At 34.8% G+C, this 20,327-nt stretch overlaps 1 protein-coding gene across 1 annotated transcript in view; it reads left to right on the top strand.

Moving 5' to 3' along the window:
- DPYD (dihydropyrimidine dehydrogenase) overlaps nt 1-20,327 on the top strand; it is a 1,117,863-nt gene that overhangs the window by 403,383 nt on the left and 694,153 nt on the right. Inside the window, exon 8 of the mRNA XM_007936128.1 lies at nt 18,962-19,069. Within this exon, the coding sequence (XP_007934319.1) occupies nt 18,962-19,069 (108 nt within the window). The remainder of the gene's footprint in view (nt 1-18,961; nt 19,070-20,327) is intronic.

The following is a 20,327-nucleotide window of genomic DNA, read 5'->3' as shown; positions in this document are numbered from 1 at the left end:
TCTATTTGCAAAATAAGGTTGTCTAATAGAAAATTAATGCCACTTTAAATTGTGTGGCGATAGAAAAAGTCAGTATGGAGTGTATTTTTCTACATTCACTTGATCATATGTCCACAAAGGCAACTTTACTTTTTAACCCATTGCATACATATTTTGCAGTATTTAGTTCTGTCAGTAGAGAACTTTGGAAACAGTGAGGGTAATGGGGAGGAATGATAGTTTAGATGCATTCTTTCCTGGAATGCCAGTTGAATTAAAGCTTTCATTCTCATCACAGACATACTAATCTATAATCTCCTTTCAAGATGAATCCAGAATCAGGAGTCTGTATTCTTTTATTCTTGGTCAGGAGATTAAAATTGATCACAGGCCACACAAGGGAGTCGGCTGTAGGATCATAGCTCAATGTGGTTAACGAGGACAACACTTGCTTTCTGTTCTCCTTAACTGTGCATTTACAAGTTACAAATATTATTGATTCCAGGGGTCATCTTAGGCTGTGAAGAGGTTTTGTGACTTGACAATATTTTTCTGTTTTTAAGGGATAAAAGCTATGAGCCCTGATAGCAACAGGGACAGGAATTGTTTAAATTTGACAAATGAAGATTTAGGCTTTTTTGAACTGGCACAATCCTTCATGTAGAAATAATGAATGAAAATTTGATAGTTGATTTAACATAGGTCAAATGACTTGCAGTGCAAAAGGGAAAATAACGCTTTAATTATTACCCTTTCTTCAAAATGAATTGATGATAGGTTTGTTATAGTAGATCCACGCTTTAAACAAATGAATAGTGTCTGGAAGATCCTTTTACCAAGACATCATTTAAATTTAAGTAGCATAGTTTACCTAAAATCATTTGAAAATGTAGCGTAGGTGGGATGATATGTGCATAATTACCTACTAATCTTTACAACCGGCTTTTTTCTTTCTTGTGAATAAAACAGATATATTAGTATTCAGAAAATTTAAAGCACCATGAACCATTGTGTGCTAAACTTTTGAAGAAGAACTTAAGAATCTTTTTTAACTAATAATAAGGACTATATATTGCCCTAAGCATATTTTATGGAATTGTGGAAGAAAGACTGCATTTAAGAGTTGTAACTGGATTAAATCTGTTTTTGCCATTTACTAGCTACAAGTTATTACAAAGCTTCTTTTACTGCTCTCAACCTCAGTTTGCTGATCTACAAATGGTCATAATGATATTTAGCCCATAGAATTGCTGAGAGTTCAAATGTACAAGAAACATTTTTAAGTGAAAAAACATTATGTAAATGTAAACTTTAAAGATGATTATTGTATTTAGTGTATTATATTACTTATACAGTTTGAGCCTATATTTAATTAAGACAGTTGGTGGTGAGATCACCTGGACTACATCACTGTCTTTATTCTATAAATTATACCATCAGGACACTAAATTAAGATTGCCAAAGAATCTGGATTATGGAGAGGTAATTTAATACCAATCAGTCCCTGGGTTATACAAATGGTTAAGCACGAGGCTACTAACTGTAAAGGTTGGCAGTTCAAATCCACCAAGAGGGTTGGCAATCTACTTCCAAAAGATCACAATTCCTGAAAACCCTATGGAGGTATTACTCCAAAATATATGGAGTCACCAGGAGTCAGAATTTACTCTACAGCATCTGGTTTGATTTTGATCTTGAACTGGATTAAATTGCTGATATAGGCCTTATCTGTACCATGCTCTAAGAAGTAGAGCTCAAATCTTTTAACATTAGAATATGATTTTTCCCAAAAAAATATGAAAATATCTGCTATCAGAAGTTGTTGTTGTTGTTATTTGCCATCGAGTCGGCCCCAACTCATAGAGACCCCTCCTTGGGTTTCCGAGGCAGTGTCACTACGGAACCAACCTTCCTTCTAAGGAGTGGCTGGTGGGTTTGAACCGCCAGCCTTCTGGTTAGCAGTCAAGTGCCTTAGGCACTATGCTATCAGAAGAAATGGTCCTAAAACAATATCAGAATAGAAACGTATATAAGCTATTCAGAAACTGGAAAAAAAAAAAAAAGAATGCATGTATTAATTGCTCAGTTAATTAAACCAAATGCATTAGGGATAGAATTCATTATTTTATATTATTTTTAAAAATATGAGACTTTTATTAATACTGTCAAGATACATGTTCTATACATATACATCTAGGGGTTGAGTGGCTCAGATTCTTTTGAGTATAATTTAATTTGTGAATTTCTATATAATGTATAGCATTTAGAGAACAAACAATTTCAAAAGAGCAACTGGAATTTTAACTTGATCTCCTTGATTAATCCATCATCCACCTTTACTATAGATTCTTCACCTAGATGTATGAAAATGGAAGGCTAAACTGTTTACCTGTGCAATATGCTTCAATTATAATGGAAAATAATTTTAATTGTTTTAATATGATTTCTAATGTCTGTATGTTGTTAGTTACCATTGAATCGGCTTGTGCTTATGGCAGCCTTATGTGTTACAGGACAAAATGCTGCTTGATTCTATTCCATTGTCATAATTATTGGTATGCTTGACTCCATTGTTTTTGTTATTATGTTAATTCATCTCTTTGAGGGGTTTCTTTGTTTTCAGTAGCTTTCTATTTTTACAACCATGATATCCTTTTCTTGTGGTTGCTCTTTCCAAAGTAAGCAAGTGTGTCTTGCCTTTTGCTTCTAAGGAGCATTCTGATATGTGTGTATGGGGAAAACAACAACAACCACAAAAAACTCATTGCCATTGAGTTGATTCAACGGGAAAACAACAACAACCACAAAAAACTCATTGCCATTGAGTTGATTCAACGGGAAAACAACAACAACCACAAAAAACTCATTGCCATTGAGTTGATTCAACGGGAAAACAACAACAACCACAAAAAACTCATTGCCATTGAGTTGATTCAACTCATAGCGACCCCTCCTTGGGTATCTCTACAGAAATAGATTGTCCCATCTTCCTTCTGAGGAGTGGCTGGTGGGTTTGAACTGCCAGCCTTCTGGTTAGCAGTCATATACCGTAGGCACTATGCCAACAGAGCTCCTGATATGTGTGTATGTTGCTTCATAATTCATCAAAACAGCTCTGACAGGGGGTGTTTAAAAGTTTACATTTTACAGATGAAGAAATTAAGACCCAGGGACATTGGGTAATTTGTTGCTTATCACATAGCTATTAAATGAGGGAACTGAGAGCAAACTTAGGTGGTGCTATCTTAGCCATACATTTCTGTCTCGATCAGTGCTCCCTTTTTGGAGTCTTTATCTAGTTTTGCTTTCAGAGGTGAAAAAATATGTTGCAGGGTGAACCACACATATGAATGTGTTCTTTTATAGGATTTCCAAACCTATTAGAGGGGAATAACACTTTTCTTCATTCAAAGCTTCAGTTTTAGTGGACTTCTCTTTTTAAGACTGTAAAATATGCCCTTCTAAAGGTGGTTTTTAATGAAACAAATATTATGCAAGGTAATTTATATCCATATTGTATGATCCACTTAGAAGTTAATTAATATGGAATTGCCATTATGGACTAAGTCATACTTACTAAAAAGTACTCTAACCCACCCACTGTCATTGAGTTGGATCCAACTCATAGTGACCCCTCCTTGAGTTGCTGAGGCCGTATCACTACGGAAGTAGATTGCCCAATCTTCCTTCCAAGGAGTGGCTGGTGGTTTTGAACCACCAGACTTCTGGTTAGCAGTCAAATGCTTGTAGGCCCTATGCCACCAGAGCTCCTAAAAAGTACTCTGGTGTGTATATATTCTTCATTTGTACTGATTCCTGGAATGACATATGACATGGTTTCCCTCTGGCAATATCTTTTCTGGTATTAGCACTTGATTATCAGTATGGGTATCAGTATATGATTTATCCCCTTTTCCCTTCTGATTTGCCTCATTTAAATTGGTTCTCATAATTACAACATGTGTATTTGCTTTTCTCTTTTTCTTTCTTTTTTTTTTTTTTTGCTTTTGTTCTGTTTTACATTTTCTCAATAAATCTCCATTAGGTTAAATTATTTTTAACACTGGCTATAGATTTTTTTTTTGTACTGTACTTAAAAGTCAAGAAAGATGAATTCTAAAATCAAAAGTACTCTTTTAAACACCTGTTTCTTGTGTTGTTCATCTAATCCTCACTTATTGACTATCTCAATATCTGACTATTTTGAATGTTACCCATGTACATCTGGCAGTAATGAATACTGAGATGCAAGGTGAAAGTAATGCTGTACTTGATGATTAAGGTTATGTGTCAAGTTGGCCAGGTCCTGAATCTCAGTGATTTTGCAGTTATATAGTGTTATTTGTTGGTTATGTAATGAGGTAATATGCCAGTTTTTAATAATGTAATTGGGCAGTTAAATAACGATGAGATGTGAAAATTATATAATTATGTAATTTGATAGTTTTGTATTGATGTAGTCATCCTCTATTTTATAATCTGCTGTTGTCATCCTCCATTTTCTGATAACACTGATGTTCACATAACAACCTAGTCTTTTGAACCTAACCAGGTTGATAAATGAGGAGTTGGGTATATTTTTATACTTATTTATTTTTGGAATATTTTTTTAAGTCTGTCTCTAATTTTCTTCTACAGGCAAAGGAATTGGAAATCATACCTCTCTTTTCCTAGCTTGCAGCATACCACTCTCCTGTTTCTCCTAACTGATCCCTCCTCATTCTCCATTCTGTGCCCCTTTTCCTTTTTCCTCCATTTATTGCTTTTGTGATATTTAGAGCTCCACCCTTGATCTTGTTTTCTGTTTGTTATTAGCCCTCTCTGTGGATTATCTCATTAACATCCATTGTTTCAAGTATGATCTCTTTGCTGATAATTTCGAAATCTGTTTGTGCAGATCAGATTTCTCTCATGAGCTTCAAAGCTCATTTTCACGTGTCTATAGAGGAGCTCTGGTAGCATAGTACCTAAGGCACTTGACTGCTAACCAGAAGGCTGGCAGATCAAACCCACCAGCCACTCCTCAGAAGGAAGGTTGGGCAATCCTACTTCTGTAGTGATACTGCCTCGGAAACCCAAGAGAGGTCACTATGAGTCAGATCCAACTCGACCGCAGTGAGTTTCTTTTTTTTTTTTAAGTATAGCTACCCATTGTAAACGTTACCTTTTATGCTTGTCTTTTGTTTGACTGGAAGCCATGGGAGTGAGTTCAGTTGAGGTATTGAATCAATCAGTTGAGGTACTGACATTTTCTGTAACTTTCTGTAGATGCTAAGTGTAACTAGGGGCCAGTCTGAGAGGTTTCACTGGTCTCTGTTAGACGAGTAAACCTGGTCTTTTTTATGATTTTGAGTTTTGTTTGATGTTTTCCTGCTAACCAGAAAGCTGCTGGTACAAACCCACCAGCTACTCCTCGGAAGGAAGGTTGGGCAATCTATTTCTGTAGTGATACTACCTCAGAAACCCAAGGAGGGCTCCTATGAGACGGATCCAACTCCACAGCAGTGAGTTTGGTCTTTTTGGTTTACTCTGTCCAGGATCTCCTATTTTTGTTCCTTTCCAAGTGGTTGACAGTGGTAGCCCGGCCCCATCTAGTTCTTCTGCTCTCAGGGTCATGTAGGCTGAGGTTCATATGCCACTAGTCCCTTGTATTAATTGTTTCCATGTGTCTCTGGTTTTCTTCATTCTTCTTTGCTCTGGACAAGAAGAGACCAATTCTTGCATTTTAGATGGCCACTTGCAAGCTTTTCAGACTGTAGTCGTTACTCACCAAAGTAGGATGTTGTTGTTGTTATGTGCCGTTGAGTCGTACCCGACCCATAGAGAACCCTCCTTGGGTTTCCAAGGCAGTATCACTATGGAAGTAGATTGCCCATCTTCCTTCTGAGGAGTGGCTGGTGGGTTTGAACCTCCAGCCTTCTGGTTAGCAGTCAAGTGCCTTAGGCACTAGAATGTAGAACATTGTTATTGTGTAGTATGTTATGCTAATTGAGCTTGATGTCCCCTGTGACCCATGGCTTAAGCCTGTGGACCCAGTGATTTACTCCCTCAGGGTTGTTGGCTATGACTAAGAAGTTATCATAACTTTGCCCTATTAGCTCTATTATATATATGGATGTTCTTATAGCACATATAAATACATGTGTATAAATATCATCTGCCAAACGTATATATGATCTTAATTACAATCACCAGTCACTCCTCGGAAGGAAGATGGGGCAATCTACTTCCGTAGTGATACTGCCTCGTAAACCCAAGGAGGGGTCGCTATGAGTCGGGTCCGACTTGACGGCACATAACAACAACAACAACAACAATTACAATTCTTAAAAATGAATATCATAGCTGGTATTCAAATCCAAATTTGAATGCAGTAAACTGTGGGTTTTTTTTTTTTCTGTGTGTGTGTCTGTTTGTATTTGTAAAACAAAAATCTCAGAACTAGATATGTAATGAACATACCATATTTCTGCCAAGTTTATATCATTCACCATTATTTAAGTAAGTATCAACTGGCACTAAATTTAAAATTGTAGTTGTAGTCATTGTTGTTGTTACAGTGTTTTATATTAAATACCAAGGAAGGCACAGTATGATGGTAATAGGATTTTAAAACTCTGATGTACATAAAAGCAGAATTGGTTGATTAGTGCTTACCATATGCCAAGTATTGTGCTCAGCAATTATCATATTATTGCGCTATATTATCTCAACTAATTTCCCTGCAAGGCATGTTGTATAGATAAGGAAATTGAAACTTACAATTTAACTATGATTATGGAAGATTATATAGCCAATATATAGTAGAGTAATTATATGAATATAGTTATATCCGATGTTAAAAACTTTTGCTTTCCTCACTAAACTAGGCCTAATATACTTAGAAATTCTTAAAATGAACTCATATTATTCTGAGGTTCAGAGTTTGGCCATTTTGGGTAACTATGTTGCATTTCTCTCTCTTTCTCTTTTTTTTTTTTTTTTTTAATCCTAAGATATTTCAAACAGAGGAAAAGATTAGTATAATGAACCCCACATGCCTGAAACCTAGCTTCAAAAACTATCAACTAATGGCTAATCATCTTTCTTTTTTAAATCCCTTCACCCATATCAAACCTGTCTCTTCATTATCTATTTTCCCTCCTTTCCCCACCATTCCCATTCCTGGTAACTAACAAAGAAATTTTCCTTCTGTGCATAAACCTTTCCTTGACTTTTTTTTACAATAGTGGACTTATCCAATATTTATGTTCTGAGATTGACTTATTTCATTCAACATAATGTCCTCCAGATTCATCTACATTGTGAGCTGATTTGCTGAGTCTTCATTATTCTTTAATGTTGCAAAGTATTCTGTTGTGTGTATGTACCATTGTTTGGTTATCATTCATCTCTTGATGGGCACCTAGGTTGTTTCCATTTCTTTGCTGTAGTGAATAGTGCTGTGATGAACATAGGTATGCATGTATCTATTCGTGCCCTAGGTCTCACGTCTTTAGGATATATTCCTAGTAATGAGATTGCTGGATCAAATGGTATTTCATTTTCCAACTTTTTAAGAAAGTGACGTACTATATTCCAGTGTGGTTGTACCATTTTCCAGTCCCAGCAGCAGTTTATGAAAGTTCCAGTCTCACCACACCCTTGCCAGAATTTGTTGTTTTCTGTCCTGTTGAACTTAGCTGCTATTATTGCTCCAGTGAGATGATATCTTGCTGTTTTGGTTTGTATCTCTCTATTGTCTAATGATTGTGAGCACTTCTTCATGTGCTTGTGGCTGCCTGAATATCTTCTTTGGTGCAGTTGGCTGTCATCTTTGAATGGGGTGACATCATCTTTGAGCAGGGCAGCACTGTTTCAAAGTCCTGCTTTCATGTTCTGTAAATTTGCCCTCACTTTGAAAACATTGAATCAACCCCTACTCATAACAAATTCTTCATCACAATCACCTTCACTTGCTGAATGTGCAGCTTGTAAATTCTTGAAAAGGCTTCAAGATTTTCTTACACTAAGCATTGCCATCGAGTCAGTTCTGACTTCTGGTGACCCTGTAAGACATTGTAGAACCGTGGAGTTTCCAAGGCTGTAAGTCTTTATGGGAGCAGAGTGCCTCATCCATCTCTTGCAAAACAGCTGGTGGGTTTGATCTTTTGGTTAGCAGCCCAACGCTTTAACCACCGCACAACCAGAGCTCCTTTCTGACACAAAAATAAGGCTAAATAAGAACCGTATGCACCTGTCCTGACTGACCTACAAATTCTTAAAGACACAGGAACAGATCTCATTCATAACCTAAGGACTGCCTGTATTACCATAAAATAAAAGAATTATATTGTCGTGTGGCCAATATCTGCTCATGTTTCAAAACAAGAATTTCTATCCATAAAATTAAGTCATTTTGACACTATAGAGTTATATTGTGCTTGCTTGTCTATGCACTAGTTCCATAAGGAGATAAAATTTTGTAACTCTTTTTAAATATGAGGAAATTGAGGCTTAAAATTTGATGACAGCTCATAGGAGGTAACAGAATCAGGACTTTATTAGAGGTTTTTCTGATTATGAACCGAGTAGCTCTGCATTAGTTCATAATCAAGCCTGGGGAGAGTCACAGAGATGTAGAAAACCAGTTCCAAAAGCTGAGAGTCACCAGGAGCCTTTGAAGCATAGTCTTTATTTTAAAGCCTACCACTTGCTTCCTCACGCTTGCTTTGTTTCAATTTGCAGAGCTCTGAAGGCCAGGGCATACTTAGGTAATTCAAAATGATTTTTAGCTTTCATTTCAGTTTTAGTACATGGGCCTAACTCTTGCACTGTCTTCAACTTTTTTTATCCCAGTACTATGAGAAAGATGAGTTTTGGATACAGTTTAAATACATTATCTAAATGAATGTTATGTCAAAATTATTGCATTAAGTTTTTGATATACAGAGCACTCCAGTCTCACAATATGTTTCTAAAATTCACTACAGCAGTTACAAATGAAGAAGTTATCAGTACCTGTATTCAAGAATATATTTGAATTAAAAATAATACATAAGATATTGAAGTACTTTCAAAAGTACCTTCTTGAAAGTAACTAATAAATTACACTGAACATGTGGTACATTTACTGGTGATTAACACATTAGTAATACTTTTGAGATTAAATTTTTAAGAGGGCCCTGAGTTGGAATCGACTGGACAGCATTGGGCTTTTTTTTTTTTTTTTTGGTTTCTCTCTTCTGCAGAATGTGTGTTTATGGTGGCAGCTTTAATGTTGCTTCATGCTGTGCAGTTCAATAGAGTATGTTTTTAGGTGGTTGGTTGAGGGTTTTTTTCCTTATGTATGTCGATGGAGATAAGTGTTTTAATTACTTTTTTAATGTCTGTGCTTTTGTATTTTTCTCCTCTCTTCCCTTTTATTTCCTGCTGTTAAGATTACTGCCTCATCTCCACAGCAGGTGGCTGTTGCAAATTTGTTTTCTTTGTAAGCCTGGTAGATTTATTTTGTAATATAACTGTTCCTTTTTACTATTTTATTATTAATGATTTCTTTACTTTGGGATATAGCATATTAAAAAAAAAAAAAACAAACAAACCTATTGCTGTCAAGTTGATTCCAACTGATAGCAACCCTATAGGACAGAGTAGAACTGCCCCGTGGAGTTTCCAAGGCTGTAAATCCTTACAGAGGCAGACAGCCTTCTTTTTCCTGCACAGTGGTTAGTGGTTTTGAACCTCCAACCCTTCAGTTAGCAGGTGAGCATTTAACCACCTGCCACTTACTTACATAGTCCTAACAATGATTTTCTAACGCCGTCTAAGAGCTCCAATCATTAAGAAGGAGGGGGAAAAAAACTCTATGCCTGAAGCATGCTGTTTTTTTGAGCTTTTTGCTTAACCACTTCATAATGTGGGGATTAAAATATAAGGAAATTGTTTTATAGCAAAAGCCAACTGAGAAAATGAAAGGGAGAAAAGAGGAAAAAGAGAAATAAAGAAGATAACAAAGCTCAAGAAACAAAGCACAATTTGATAACTGATACCAAAAAACAAATGTGTAGATATTTTTACAGAAATATGAAATTTTATTATTTTTCTAGAAAAGTTACTTTAGACCTTATGTTTATATTAAAATTGAACTTTAGCTATTAAAATAACAGCTGCTAATGATAAGAAAATTGAAATATTAAAACATATACAAAACAAATACTTTATCTTTTTTTGTCCGATGATTTTGTTACTTTGGTTGTTTTGTATGTCTTTTTATATGGAAAAGACAAAAGATGAGCTGGATCTAAGTATAAAAATTATTTGTCAGAAAAATGAAATACCTCAAAGGATAATTTACTCATCTTTGAGTTTGGGGACATTATTTTATTATTCAAGGTAAAGTCTTTATATGTTTTCCAAATGTACAGAGAAAGTGAAAATTATGAGCCCAAAAGTATATAGTGAACTATATTCTCATTTTTGTGGATATCCTATTACATATATATTTTTTAAGCCTCTAGAAGAATTTTGGTCACTCAGATTTAGTTTATTCCATGTGTTTTCACTTGTTAATACATTGCTTTGTTATTATATCCTTCCTCATCTGGACATACTCTATATCTGAGTATAGTATTAGGTCCTGTTAAGACGTTACACGAAGTGATCTCATTGGTATGATAGAATTGGGGCTTAAGTTCTACATGAAATCATAAACATTAACTGAAATATAGCTTCAACTCTGTAGGAATTGTCATCTTTGGTTATTAATTCTTTTCCACAGTGTTTTTAAAACTACACTGTCTTATAAATTTAAAAACATCCATCAGATTTTCAAAATAGTAGGAGTGCACTTGGTTCTAGCCTCCGTCATGGTTAAATGTTTATGTACACAAATACCTTAGCTGATAGGAGAGATTAGGATTTGAGATGATGACTCACACAATTAAAAAAGAAAAAGCTTCATGTTCTTATGCTCTAACCAATTATGTGATGCACACAATTAATAGATACACACAATAACTAGACAGCAGTTATTTGAAAAATCAATGAAATGAATAGTATTGTGATGCATCATGATCTAATTCATATGTGTGATATTGAATCATTTAATTCTTTTTGAATTCAGTCTGAACACTCAGAACTAAACATGTTTACAGTGGGAAGTGGGAGAGAAGATGGGAACAGTTTTTATTGAGAAAAGAATCACAATAGGGCATCATTGATCTTTTCTGTTCCTAATCAATACATAGATTGTAGAATGATAACCCATATGGCACTATTATCCCTTGGAAGTAAGTTATAAATTCTTTTTGAGTAATATAAATGATCTTTAAGTGACAGATGAAAAAAATGTGTAAACCACTGTAGAGTTGTGGGATGCTGCTTAGGAATGTGTTGTTTCCATATTATAATCCTAGCTGCTGGAGCTTAATATAGAAATAGTTTTCCTTTTTTAATACCTATATACATTCATAAATACATAGATACATATATTTATATTTATATACATATATTGACACATCTTATAAATAGCCATCCATCTAAATGACTTATGATTAGTTGACATGATTTTTGATCTGTGTTATGTGAGTTTTTATTATCCATTGTTTTTATATTTTAACTAAGATGATAATGCTGATTTACATTTTGAATATCATTTGATATTTACCAGTGTACATTTATATGTACTTTTCTAATTTTCAGAATTACCCTGCATAGCAGATAGTGTTATCTTCAGTCTGAAAAATCGAGGAATTGTAGTACTACTGTGTTAAGCAATTTTGGCTAAGTAATGGCTAGAAAGTGGAAATGTGTACCTAGTTCTCTAGACTCCTAGGTTAGTGCGCTCTGAGGCACAGGGTTACTCTTATTGCTCCAATTTGAATTAAACTTTAAAAAAATATACCAGTTGCTATTGGGTTGACCCTGATTCATGTTGTGTCAGACTAAAACTGTGTTTCATGGGGTTTTCATTGGCTGATTTTTCTGAAATAGATCACCAGGCCTTTCTTCCGAGGTGCCTCTGCGCCTTAATCTTGTTACACTGATGGTCTTGAAGCACATGTGGTTTGAGTCCGTGATAATCTGTAGATCGAATGGGGTTGGAAGAATACCCTTGTCTGGCTATAACCATTCATTCTAATTAAAGATACTGCCTTTCATGGACTGTGATGGCCATCTAACCAGCACTGACCATTTAACTGTGTAATAAAATTAATTATGTGTATCATGGATTAGATGAATATTTAATTTATATCTAAATATATCATTGTACTAAATCTAACAAAGACTTTTAGGGAGAGAATGGAAGTAACAGAAAATATTTATTTATCAGTTGTGCAAAGAACTTTACATGCTGTCTTAGTTACATTGTACTGTCATAATAGAAAACAATGGATGGCTTGAAAAAGCAGAAATTTATTTTCTTACAGTTCTGGAGGTTAAAAGTCCAAATCAGGAACTCTCCTCAATTGCTCCCTTGCTTGTCAGTAGCCTAAGGCATTCCTTGCCATTCTTTGCCTTACAGTCAATCGTCACATGGAATCTATATTCCCTTTGTATGCCCTGTGTGTGTCTCTGTCTATTCTTGACTTCTTGCAACTCAAAAGTGATTAGGTGTAAAGACTGCCCTACACTGGGATTACCTTATTAACATAACAAGAAAGCATTTGTTAGATGGACTAAATTTACAAAGACATGGACAGAAGTTAGTAAGCCTGGTGCCCTTCAGTGGGAGCTTGTTTGATGAATTCATGTTCAAGCTACACATCATAATCCTCTTCTCAAAGCAACATTATTCCTCAACGTAGGGTTAGAAATGAAGACTGAGATAATGCTGTACTTTCTTCTTTGGGAAGAAATCTCAGATATAAAAATACATTGAAAAGTGAAAAACTTACTGGCCATCAGCTACATTTTGCTGATGTCAGTCAATAAATCAGTGTTCTTATATTTGTTTGATAAAATCTTATTAAAAAACATATGTGGGTTATAAGAAGAATTGCTTTGTCTGTGAAGAGAAGTCAGTGAACTAGAGCATTGTTGTTTTTGGTAAGCCACTCCTTTTTGCTAGAAACCTGAGGACAGTGGCCTGTCCTGTTCTTTCTACTTGTGTGGGGTTTCTGAGGGTACCTTCAATGACAGGTGTGTCAGCTGACCATCTTTCCCATGACAGCTTAACTGCCATTCAAGCAGATGGTTTTCAAGAACAAAAGGCATCACACAAAGGATTGTTCAATCCAGTTAACAGGGAAGAATTGACCTGGTGAAGTAACAGACAGAAATTATAGAATTTAAGTAATTTAGAAACACATTTTATCTTAGCTATGGAGACTGAGCCTTACGAGCTTATTCTTGTGTTACCTACTAGATGATAACATGTAATATTATTTAATATCTTGTTAAATGTTATTTGCAGTTGTGTAAAACTTAATATGAGCACAAGGAAAGAGTTTACTATAGATGCTACTGCTATTTATTGTCATTCCAGAGGGAGGTGCTTTGAAAACAAAGCAGGAATACATATTTCAAAGAATATCAAATATTGAGAAATAACCAGCAGATACCCAAGAGCAATACACTTAAAAAAGAAAACATTTCAGAAAGGTTTGTACTTCAGAAAATAATCACAAAACAAAGATGAAACCTAGAGAAACAGTCATGAAGGATTTGTGAGTCACTCTGCCACTAGATTGAAACTTTTCTGCAGACATGTTCTGTGCTGTGTACACATCTCAATCTCTACTATGAAATTTGATACATATATGTTGAATGGTTGATTTAGACAAACCCAAAAACCAAACTCACTGACATTGAGTTGATTCCGACTCAGCGATCCTATGACAGAGTGGAACTGCCCCATTGGGTTTCCAAGAGTGTAAGTCTCTATGGAAGCAAACTACCTCATCTTTCTCCTGTGGAGTGGCTGGTGGGTTTGAACCACTGACCTTTTGGTTAGCAGCTGAATTATAGCAAGTCTTAATTATAACCATATGCATGAATAAAGAAGCATTTTGAAGTCTATAGACAGACTGTCCACATTAGAAATTGGCAATGCCATTTCTACTATGCTGTTCAGCAGATTTACTTAATCTCTGTATGTCTCAGTTTCCTCATATCTCGAATGGGGATCATAATAATATAACTTGTCTTATAGGGCTGTTGTGAGAATTAAATGAATTAATATATGCTAATCATAGTGCCTAAGGCACTTGACTGCTCACCAGAAGGCTGGCGGTTCAAACCCACCAGCCACTCCTCGGAAGGAAGGTTGGGCAATCCTACTTCCGTAGTGATACTGCCTCGGAAACCCAAGGAGGGGTCGCTATGAGTCGGGGCGACTCGACGGCACATAACAACAACAACAACAACAATCACCTACCTAGATGCCATGTAATTAGAATAGTTCCTATTATGTTTTAAATAATAGATAAGTGTTAAATTTTATGCAAGATAAGTGAAAACAAACAAACAAACAAACAATAACACCACTGCCATTGAGTTGAATCCAACTCAGAGAGAGCCTATGGGACAGAGTAGAACTCCCTCATGGATTTCCAAGGCTATAAATCTTTATGGAAGCTAACTGCCTCATCTGCCACATGGTTTGAAAAGCTGACCTTTTGGTTAGCATCTGAGCACTTAACTCCTGCAGTACCAGGGCTTCATGTAACATAAGCTGCCTTGAAAAATTCATTTTTGTTACAGAGAACTTGAAAATTATCATCTTCAATAGCTATTAAGGAGATGTTCCTTTTATAAATAAATTTTGAAATACAAAAGAATGCAGTAATTTTTCTAGGGGAACAAAGAAAGTATATAGATTTCTAGAGAGACAAAGAACACGATCCCTGTGCTACACTGAACTATTTTGTCAGATCTTTGCCAATTCCTCGTTATTCACAAACTTCCTTCTTCTCAGTGAACGGTGAATTAAAAAGCCATTTCAGTGTCATTTTGAAATCATCCTGGTATAGACACTTACTTTATTTATTAATATGCAGGGAAATGTTTCTTTGGTAGCTGAGTATTAGCAAGTTTCATTATCTTTTATATTTCACTTAAGGTTGCCTCAGTTTTCTTTTCTTTTTGTAGCACTTTGTTTAAATTTACTAGGGTTTAATACTTTACTTTGATTTAAGCTTTATTCTTCCTTGCATTTGTTTGTGAAGTTTGAAAGAATTTATAAACTACAGAATACATCTATCTAATGTTTATTGAGCATTTATTGTATGCCAAGTCTCAATGCTGTGTATATGTCTGCCTGTCTATCTATCTGTATACATAAATATATGAATCTCTTTTAAATCTCACATCTATGATGAAAGTATAATTATTATCCCTACTTTAGCAATGAAGTAGTTGAAGGTCAGGGAGATTAAGGAACTGTCTAGAAAACAGAATCAGTAGGATAGGATGTATATAAATAGAGAGGGAGAAAGAGAGAGAAAGCTTTCAAGGAATTGCTTACCTGACTATGGACACTGGCAAGTTTGAAATTTTAGGGCATACTGGCAGACTGGAAATTTGCAGATAGGACCTGATATTACAGTATTGAGGCAGAATTTCTTCTTCCTCAGGGAAAATTCGGATTTACTCTTAAATCTTTGAATGGATTACAGGAGACTTAATCCAACTCCTTTACAACTACATCGACAAGATACATTCAGGGCAACACCCAGATTAGTGATTGAATAATAGTGCAGTAGCCTAGCCAAGGGGAGTTCTGGTAGCATAGTTCCTAAGGCACTTGACTCCTAACCAGAAGGCTGGCAGTTCAAACCCACCAGCCACTCCTGGGAAGGAAGGTTGGGCAATGTGCTTCCATAGTGATACCACTTCAGAAACTCAAGGAAGGGTCACTACGAGTTGGGTCCGACTCGATGGCACATAACAACAACAACACGCCTAGCCAAGAGACATATAAATCTATCACAGAAATTTACACAAGGTCACATAGCTGATCAATGGGAGAGGAAAGACTCCCACCAAAGTCTGTCTGATAATAAAGTCCCTGCTATGGTCTACCACAAAGCATCATATTTAGCAGACAATGGAGTACAGTTAGGCTGGACTATTTAATGGTTGGTAAGGAAAGCTTCGGATGCAATTTTACTACACCAGAAGGGATAACCTTCCTGTGGAGTGCAAGGACTCTATCCACTCAGACCTTGAAACTCTAAACACGTCTGTGACTTGAGGTGTGGCTATATGGGATGTACATGTAATGTGATCCATAATACAAGTTGCTGGCTCATTTTTTCTCTCCTTAAACTAATATCTATATGTCAAAACATCTAACAGGTGTCCTCTCGAACATTACAGGATAATCTGACCTGTTGTTGTTATTGTTGTTATGTGCCGTCAAGTTGGACACGACTCATAGTGACCCCTTCTTGGGTTTCTGAGGCAGTATCACTATGGAAGTAGATTGCCCCATCTTCTGACCTAGTAAATGTTAAATTGATTGCAATGATAATGTAAAGTGGGGTGAAAGCACAGGTGGAACTCAATTGACCTTATCAGTGTCTTAAGTTAAATTAAAAAAAAAAAAAGAAAGTTAAATTTTACCAAAGCTTTTTTCTTTTGAAAATCTGTGTGGGTATAAAGCCGTTGCCGTCAAGTCAGTTCTGACTCACAGCACCCCTATAGGACAGAGTAAAATTTCTTGTTGAGGGTTCCAAGCCTGTAATTTTTAGGGAAGCCGACTGCCACATATTTCTCACGAAGCGACTGGTGGGTTCAAACTGCTAATCTTTTGGTTCACAGCTGAGTACTTTACCACTGTTCGCTTTTGTACTTCTTTAGATAGTAATTATTTTAGTGGTGAGTTTATAGAAAATAATTGCATATGTAAAGTGTTCTCTCAGCCTTAGTGTGGCAAAGAGTTAAATAACTCAGATCAGAAGTTTCCATCGGTTGGATTTGAGACGGAGTGTAGCTGCTGTAGCAATCTCATCCACCACTTACCTTCTCTAAGCCATGTTTTTGATCTGCCTTACAGATTTTTGCTTATTTTATAATTCGGAAATTGTGTAGCACTGCAGGTTGTTTATGGTCATTTGAAGCAAGAATATGAAATGCCATTTACAACATAGATCATTTTTATTATATAATAATAGGAGAGAGGGTACTTGGGTCCTTGTTTAAATCTAGGTATGTTGCATATGCATATGTTGGTTTGACTAATCAAGTGTAGGTAAAATTACAATCATCCTTTAATAGATTTCAGGGAAAATCATTTTGACATTAGAGTTTTTAAGTACACAGTCATCTGCTGTCATGTAATTCCCTTTCTCCACTGCCCCCTGGCTTTCTAAAATTTCCCATAGATAACCACATATTTAGCTAATGGTTTCTAATTTTCCGATATATCTAAGAATATTCCTCTTTATCAAAAAATGACCATATATTTTATCCCCATTTAATTTATAGAGAAGCCAAGCCAAGCCAAGGCAAGTGACTTCTTTTGATAAATTAGATATTTAAAAAAAGAAAGATCTTAAAATAATTTATAAGCAAAGAGTAAATCTCTTTGGAAGGGGATATGAAGGGCTCCTGGACAGAGAAGAAAAATGTTTAGTGTGATTTGAAGAGACAGCAGTGGTTTGTTGCTGATTATACACTCAACTTACAAGTATGTTCAGCTTTGAACTCAAACATATCCTCTACCTTGTCTCACATAGCCAAAGTGTTCCTTGACCACACTGATTATTTGTCTATCTACTAGCAGCATTTCATTTACCTATAAAATGAGCTCTTACCTCTCTAGAATAGCTCATTGGAGAATGAGTTTTGGAGAGTAAATAAAATTAAACTATGTATTTTCTCCTGTGTTTATAGAATTGAGATGAATTAATTCTCCATTTTCCTATGGTGATGTGGTTAGTACAGTGTTTGCTTCATTTTTAATTTGGGGAAAAGTATTAATCTGCTACTCATTTTCTGTTCAAAATTTTATAATTCTTTCCTAATTATATAGAAATGCATGTGTGTTCTAGAAAACTTGGAAAATAAATAATAATAATAACAACAAATCCATAATCTCACTGCTCAAACTATGTAGTTTATATATTTTTATATGAAATTTGAATCATACTAAACAGTTTTGTATCTTGCTAGTTCATTTAATACTATTGTTTTTACCACAATCTGACACCAAAATTTTCAAATACTGGTTTTTGTTGTTTTCTTTTGATTTGTTTTTTAGTAGGAACCATTTAATCAGCCTGTGGATATTTAAGTATTCTCCTAGTTTATTTATTTACTTATGTATTTATTGTAGTGTTTGCTTTAATATTGTTTTTAGTTGCTATCCTTTATTTACTAATGGAGTTAAGATTGTGTTCTTTCCTCTCAACTTTCATTATCTTTTGTATATATTTCTTATTGCTATCATGCTCCTTATTAATATTTGAGAAACTTCTTTTTATAGCAATTTTATTTTCAAAATATGTTTTTTCTTGTTAATCATTTACTTTCCATAATAATTTTGAGATGAGGTAGTAGCTGATTTTTTGTGGTAAAATACAATATTTTCTTTTTTTTTTTTTTTTAGTTTTTCTCCCACATTGTTTTTTTTCTTTAAATTATTTTTCACATTTAAGAATTAGATAAATACACCTCCACAGTTCTAGGTTTTTTTTAATGGTTTTTAAATATTTATTACTTTATCCTATTTAATACTTATTTTTCTCTATAATATGATGAAATAATATACTTGATTTTCCCCTTAATATTACATGTGTATGTTTTGTGTATTTTTGTATCCATATATGTTTCTTTGTACATGTGTGCATGCATATGTGATTTGTGATATGTGCTTCATCACATATTAAAAGTGTGCTTTGTTAATGTAACACATTGTTTTTCTTCCGTTAATTCATCCATAGATTTTTTTTTTCCTGTCAGAACTTTAACTGGTTAAAGCATTCTACTTTGTTTTAATACCTAGTATAGTAAGTTCCTCTTCCTACTAATTGTATTTTATAAACATTTTATTACTTAGGTTTGCCAGAACCAAATAAAGACCATATCTTCCAAGGCCTGACACAGGACCAGGGATTTTACACGTCCAAAGACTTTTTGCCACTTGTAGCCAAAGCCAGTAAACCAGGTATAGCATATTGTCTTTTATTCTTATAGTACCTATGTTATTGAATGTATGCTGCATTACATTGCATATAAGCTCAGTAGGATATTGTTCAGATCTCAGATTGTTTCCTTGAATAGCACTCAAGTGAAGTAAAATATCGTGATATGACATTTTGCCAGAATCATCTATTTATCCATTGTTCCAATCAATATCATCATAAGTGGTTTTCAGGTATGATATAAACTGCGTCATTAAAAATTACTGCAAAGTAAGAGAGTCTGTAACAAACATTAGAAGATATTCTTGAGAGAAATGGTTAGAGCTTTAGTTTAGGAACTAAACTATGTTTTCTTCTTATTTTTTTAATTGTAAAATATAGGTCACACAACATTTGCCAATCCAACTTTTTCACTTATTGTGAAACTATCACCAACATCCATTGCCATCCCCATAAACAGAAACTTGGTGCAAGCTAAACAAAGACTTCCCTATTTCTTCTTCCTTTCTGCCCCTGGTAACTACAATTACTCCCTGATCTCTATACATTTGCCTATGTGTTTCATACAATATGAAATCATACAATGTTTGTCTTTATTGTGATGGGCTTATTTTACTCAGCATTATATTTTCTAGGTTCATCCTTGTTGTGGCATGTATCAGGACTTATAGGAGAAATAGAACATCTTAAATGATTTGTGTCCATGCATGCAGAAAGATTCAAGGTCTCTGATGAAACTGTAATTTTATGAACTTAAACACTCTACAAAAGGTCTAAATAATAGTACTTGATACACCTTAAGGAAAACAACCTAGAGCTGAGTCAGTACCATACTAAGCCTTGGCCAGAGTCATGGTCTTAGTGATGAAGCTGCTATAATATTTTTTCAAAAACACGATGACCTAAATCCTCTATTCATTTATTTTTAAAGAAGTCTGACTTTCAACTATCTTAGCATCTACTTATGTGCAGAAAAATGGCATACATTTTTCTCCCAAAATTTAAAAAGATCAGAAACTTTCTATATTGGATCTATCTATATAAGTTTAAAGCTAAAGATGTATGGCATGTCTACTTTCTTCCTTTCAGAAAAGCTAGATGCTTTGTATTGAAAAAGATCACAGTCATATAGCATACACTTGAGAATTACAGAGTGATGATTGTATAATCCCCAGTAGGAACTCTTCCAAGCAAAAATGATAACATTTATGGAGATTATAGGTCTATTTTATCCATAGTACCATTTCAAAATTATAGTAATTTATCTTATCAACAGTTTAA

This window comes from Orycteropus afer, unplaced genomic scaffold (assembly GCF_000298275.1).
Source record: "Orycteropus afer afer isolate SDZICR_OR568_19922 unplaced genomic scaffold, OryAfe1.0 scaffold00033, whole genome shotgun sequence".
NCBI lineage: Eukaryota > Metazoa > Chordata > Mammalia > Tubulidentata > Orycteropodidae > Orycteropus > Orycteropus afer.
Note: the sequence above shows the minus strand (reverse complement) of the source record. Positions and strands in the feature narration are given on the sequence as shown.